This window comes from Pecten maximus, chromosome 14 (assembly GCF_902652985.1).
Source record: "Pecten maximus chromosome 14, xPecMax1.1, whole genome shotgun sequence".
Taxonomy (NCBI): Eukaryota; Metazoa; Mollusca; class Bivalvia; order Pectinida; family Pectinidae; genus Pecten; species Pecten maximus.
In genome coordinates, this window is record NC_047028.1 from 22327053 (window position 1) to 22333324 (window position 6272).

General features: G+C 37.0%; 1 protein-coding gene across 1 annotated transcript; it reads left to right on the plus strand.

Moving 5' to 3' along the window:
- Positions 1–2953: 2953 nt before the first annotated feature.
- On the plus strand, positions 2954–5744 carry LOC117342999 (neuropeptides capa receptor-like). Its single transcript, XM_033905325.1, has one exon. The coding sequence runs from the start codon at positions 3013–3015 to the stop codon at positions 4153–4155; it is 1143 nt and encodes a 380-aa protein (XP_033761216.1). The 5' UTR covers positions 2954–3012; the 3' UTR covers positions 4156–5744.
- Positions 5745–6272: the final 528 nt, after the last annotated feature.

Below are 6272 nucleotides of genomic sequence, written 5' to 3' on the forward strand. Positions count from 1 at the left end.
CTGTGACCATGAAATATTGGAATAGTTGATCAATAGCCATATGACATATAAATGCAAACTGTGCCGCCACAATTTTCCATAATTCTATTATGAATTTCTATTATTCTTTTCAATATAAAATCCCACAAAAGCACGCGGATATAACGGTCTTTATTGACCGGATGTGTGGTCGAGATACAGCCCTTCCCAGGTTACATTGTTAGCTGTGTTCGCTGTCCACCGCTTCCAGGAAATATAACATATTGCTTATTTAGATAATTACATTTGCCTGAAAATTCATTCTGAGTTGTTTGTTCGTCACAGGCATCTCCTCCCAGGCTCCTTATTGATGATATCGGATAAAAAGGAATATGTTAGATTCATGTCAATTCTAATGTATTTTAAACACCACTTTTTCCCAGCGTCGACTTGTCTTTTTCAGGAGTGAATGTAGAGTCAACAGGCGCCTTTCAGAAGATTACGTTGAGACATCTTTAAAATTTGTTAAGTAACCGACATACATCACGCTAACATGTTTACTGCATACAATATGAGCGAGGTTCCAACCAAAACGGCATTTTTGTTTGTTTGCTTGGCTTTTTTTTAAAATTGAAAAATACATTTTGTTGTTCCTGTCTACAAAATACCGTGACATGCGGCTATTGTCTGCAAAACATTTCTCGCACTTATTTCGCCATTTTTATGATAGTCATCGATATTTGCGGATTAAAAAAAATAGATAAATGAAAAAAAATCCCCAAAAAAACCGGCAAACACGTGCACTGATTCCAAAGAAATTCTCACATTATCATTGTTGATCGGCGATTACAGAGGTCACTGGTGGTTCAATAATAACTTTATCAAATTGTTCTCACACCTCCACACTTCACGCAAGTGATGTGCCTTGAGCGACAGAATTAACTTGTCGCAGACAGCAGAGAACTGAAGGGCGCCACAACAGAGGCAATAACAGAATGTAAAACAATAGAAAACCTATCCTTACTGAATACCGCCGTGGTAGATCTAGTTCCAGTAGCAGTATGTAAGTCACGACATGGACGAGATGATATGACGTCGAAGTGATATTGTTGGCACTGTGGAACGGTTGCCTGAATAAAAGTTAATTTCATATCAACAAATGTCATTAACTATTTTCTGTTTTTGATATTGCCTTGCTCATTCCCTTTCCGACCTCGCACAACTTCACAAAGTCGCCACAATTTACCACTAGCCTATATTCGTCTAAATCAACCATGTTGACATAATTGACAGCAGATAACGCAAGCAAAAGAACACGTGACACAAAGTGCGCGAGAAAAAAACAGATCCGGTTAAAGTTCAGCCGTCAACCAATCAAAATGCCAAAAAAAAGTCATAAACCAAAAGTATTTCGAAATATTTATCTACAGTCAGAACGTTTAAACATTGATCCAAGAATGGAATAACACAGTGTTATGATAGAAACGTGTTGTCTTGAATATTGGTTAAATAGGACAATTTTATTTTATATATTTTTTTTTATTTTGGTTGGCTTTGTATTATTATGGTAATTAAGAGGCGGCCTCTCCTAAGCATACGTGTCCTGCGTTCACTTGTTGTGTCCCCTTGTGACAGTATTGGAGAGGGATTATAGGCTGCCTCTCCATGCCAGTATTGTACGTATGTACGTATAACTAAAGTTTGTCAGCGCTCTACCGGCTTAATTCCTCCAGGGATTTTGATTAAACCGTACAAAGCGACGAAGGACCATAGTATCTAAGACAAGTTTGAGTTTCAGGGTTTTTGGGTCAAGGTCAAGGTAACTGTTACTATTTTAGCAGGGACCAACGAGGGGCATGTATTACATTGCTTTAGCTATACCCTGTATGCTTGCTATTACTATTATTAAATTGACATATATTGAGGTACGATTCGGTTGAAGAACCCTGGAGAACGTAACATTACGTTGAACATGCTTGGTGCCATCGATAAGAGTTTGTGGGCGTTTTTAGCTGTACCTACAGTTATTCATTTCATTTATATGCCGCTTTTATGCCTCCAAATTTCGCAAAGAAGTTATACAGTAATCACTTTGTGTATAAATGGTGTACACGAGATAGCATAAACACTTGGACATATTTAAGTCACGTGCACACCATAACATCAGAAAGACTTGAAGAATGGTTACAGTCTACGTGCAGTGTTTATATCACATTTTCAATAAAGCAAGTTTACAAAACAGATAGACCAAACGCATACCAAACAATTTCAAAAAAAAAAAAAAAAATTATTAAATAAGGGTAAAAAACCTCTACATCAATCGTCGGGACACTCCAATATAAAATATCCGGCAGTAAAAGGTTCATCGCCAAATAAAAAAGTTGATCGTTCGTTTAGTTATATACTGTACAACTTTTGTGTAATATATGTACGACAAATACACAAACGCGGTACCAAACGTCATTTCAAGGAAATTAACCGTAATATTTAACCGTAGTTCTGTGATTATATTGGTAGTGTGTTTGATATATATGTAACATATTTTAACCTATAATATCACATATCTCTTAGAGCTCCACTAGAAACTCGCACTGTTTCTTTAAATCTGCATTTTTAAACGGGGATTTCATACAACCCGGAAGCTAAAGATGCTTTCTACTTGATATATAAATACAATGAAAAAGTTTGATACCGATATAATATCCATTGACAAAATTTCAAACTTTGTTCCTGATAAGGAATGGAGAACGATGCATTTTGAATTAAATGCTGTTATAATCGAACGTCATTTCATGCTGTGTTGCATGGTAGCATATGCATATTTGTATTAAACGTGTGTGATTTATTGTAGGCTGTTTTTCTCATTATTCTCCGAAATATGTGAGTAATAGCGATTAACGCGAGTGGATGACGTATATAGGCCATTTGTTCTGGTAGGTCGATAGCTATGATATAACGGCAATATATTAAACCCTCTCCTTTCTCGTTTCAGATAATAACTTATCCCAGAATCCAGCATTCCACTGACCAGAATAGCCAATTCTCTGTCAGCAGATGGATGGTTCAAGGGAACCCGTGATGGAAGTGGCGGTGCGGAACTTCTCGCTAAATGAAAGCAGTAACATAACAGCTGGATTTGGCGGACCACCGAGACATTATACCGACCAACAGGCAGTATATTACTTCATTCATGCCTATGTCTTACCCATAATCGTTTTCAGTGGCTTGATTGGAAATAGTTTATCATCGTACGCTTTTATGGAGAAAGGTCTACGAAATATATCGTCGAGTGTTTACGTACAGGCCGTACTTATATCAGACACTGGTGTTCTAATATCATTACTGTTCGTTTGGCTTGAAGTTCTAGGCTACCGTTTCAATCATATGCCCCATCTGTGTCAGTTCCTGGTCTACTGGGGGTATATATGTACATTCTTGTCAGTCTGGCTAGTTGTTTGTATCACCGTTGAGAACTATATAACGATTTGTCACCCGGCCCGGATCAGATCAATGTGCACAGTGCGACGTGCGACCATGGTGACCACTTCGTTGGCGTTCCTAGCGATGGTGGCCTACTTGGTGTCAATTTTTACAACTACTGTACAAGTTTACCACGTGGGTGGCAGAAACATTCCTATGTGTCTACCTTCCCCAGAACTCCGTGACATCGCGTCCATGGTTGCCTACATCGACACATTTATTACACTCCTCATCCCGCTGATCTTGATCACACTGATGCTTGTCGCCATTTGCCTTGCTATATGTCGGTCCATACAGAACAAGCGTAAACGAAGTGCCTTGAAATCATCAAAGAACAAAATGAAAATGTCTACTATTCCACAGGTCAGGGTCGCAAAGATGCTTGGTGTGTTGTCGGCAACGTTTCTATTGTTAAACGCTCCAAGTCACATAACCAGACTATATCTCAGCTTCCGGCCTAGTGCCTCATCTAGCGTCACATTCAGAGAAGCATTTATTCAACTTGCTCTGCAATTTGTTTATTATTCAAACTTTGCTGTGAAGTTCCTTCTATTTTTTATTTGCAGTAGAAATTTTCGTAAATCATTCAGCAGATACTGTAAACCAGCCTGCCTAACCACCCCTGAAAAATATTCATCAGTCAACTGTGAAACAACAGAAATTGATACTATCACAAACGGAATTGAGAACAAGGAAAGGAGCCTTGATGAATTTTAAGTTTCATTTCACAATGGAACTTACAGATGAGACACAATGTAAGCCTATAGGGCAATTGGTGCTTGTTTTTGAATGCGATTTTCGGATTTGATCATTAGATATAATTCTACTGATCTCGAGATACATTGAAAGTAAATCAAATTGGAGCTGGATATAATAAACTTTCAACAAGTGTTATTGATTCGTGAAGGTTTCGTTAAATGTTTCAGCTTGGGTCAAAATATTGGCTATTATGTGAGATGTACAACATATCTTGTAATGACATTGTCTTATTTTCTTTACTATATCTATTTACACATTTATCATGTTCTTTTGTAAAAGGCGTTCATACTGGTATGTTTCTTCTTTCATCTTATACTATTTTTTTCTATTGCTCTTCACTTTGAATTGAAAAGAAAGAAACGTCTAACCTTGAATATGTATATTGAATGGCATAGTTAAACGAATATTTTTTGTCTTTACTTGCTTCATTGTGTTCATAGCCTGATGATTGATATTTAAGCATATTTTATAAATCAGAATAGAATATGCGAACAATTGCGACATCAACACAGGTTTTCTTGTAATTAACAATAAAACGTTAATCAACATAAATTTTGGAGTTTTTTTGGCAAAAGAAATTCTACGCATATAAAATTGATTAAAATATTAAAACAGTCACAAGGTTGAGAAATCGGATAAGGGTTTCAATCAGATCTAAAATTGTTAAACACTGCCACTTTATCACCATGACAGCATCTGTTTTACTGAAATTTAAAATCTGACTGCCTAAAATATAGATAATACCATACGGTGTACCAAGGTGGCTACGCCCATGAGTCGGCCTGGTTTGTTATCTGACATCTTATAAAACAACGTTTCTGATTGGTCAGATTTTTCGTAGCCATGTGGTCAGATTACTGAATTTGATTCATGAATATTTCCACGAGATTTTTTGTGCCTGTGCTAACATGGAATCAATCTAAACAACGTGTATGCGATGATTATAATGATATTAACGATCAACGTATCAGCATCTTGAGAGACAGATGGGAAGATACTTTTTGTCTGTGTCTGAAATAAGAAGAGTACAGTACACATTTAACAAGAGACACTGGTGTCTTCACAAAGGTGTCGCTTGATATTTGTCGGCCTATTTAGTTTCGATATCTTCCAAATTTCTGGAAATCATGTAATAATTGAAATAAAGCAACGAAATCCATAAACATTAATTCTACGAGTGCAATGAGTTGTAAATAACAGCCACCTCGTATGAATGTCATTATCGATAATGGTCTAGACAAGATCAACACTGTTATACCAGTAGTGTCAATGGACAATCGGGCAATCTCGTGGAATGGTCGGAACCTTGAAATGAGAATGACAGGTTAGTATATGATCGGGTAAAAGGTCATCGTTAATGCTATGACAGTTTACTGTGATGACATGACTGAGCCAGTCCATGAGTGGATCGATCATCCATGGTCTCCTCAAATCCTAAATAAAACATAATACTACTGTTTCGGTAGGTGCATAACTAAAACGTTGTTGGCTGTATGAGAAATGGGTTCTGTTTTTTCAGTGTAATTTATTGTGCTAATGACAAAAACTATGTGAAATAAATACTTTATTGAACATTGGTTTTGTTTTGTTCAAGGCCTAACCTTTACGTAATAGCTCGGTAGTACAGAGGTGACTGTCTGCGGATACATCGTCAAGCGGTTTGTCGGCTTTTACTATATATCGCAATAGACCCATGCTCCTTAACGGTCACCTGGGTTTTGAAAGAATTCAGTTAGCTTGACACTTTTGACACCGCCCTATCCCCAGGGGGGTCATTCAGGGACAACATTTGTTTACTATCAAACTGTCATCCCAACCTGCTAATTTGAATTAAGTTAAAATCAATTCAAATATAAATCAAACAAAAGATAGTCAGAAATGTGATTTCCCTATATTAACCATAGCTAAGTTTACTCCCTCCCCAGGGGAAAACAAGAGATCCCTGGGTAATAAATTTAACAATTCAAAACACCTTACGAATCTTCGATCTATGAAGAATATTTGATTCCACCTAATTAGAGTCTTGGGAGGATGCATTTTGACATTTCAGTTAATTTGATCATTTTGAGCACCGC

Coding starts and splice junctions, on each gene's coding strand:
- LOC117342999 (XM_033905325.1), top strand. CDS start 3,013: ATGGATGGTTCAAGGGAACCCGTGATGGAAGTGGCGGTGCGGAACTTC.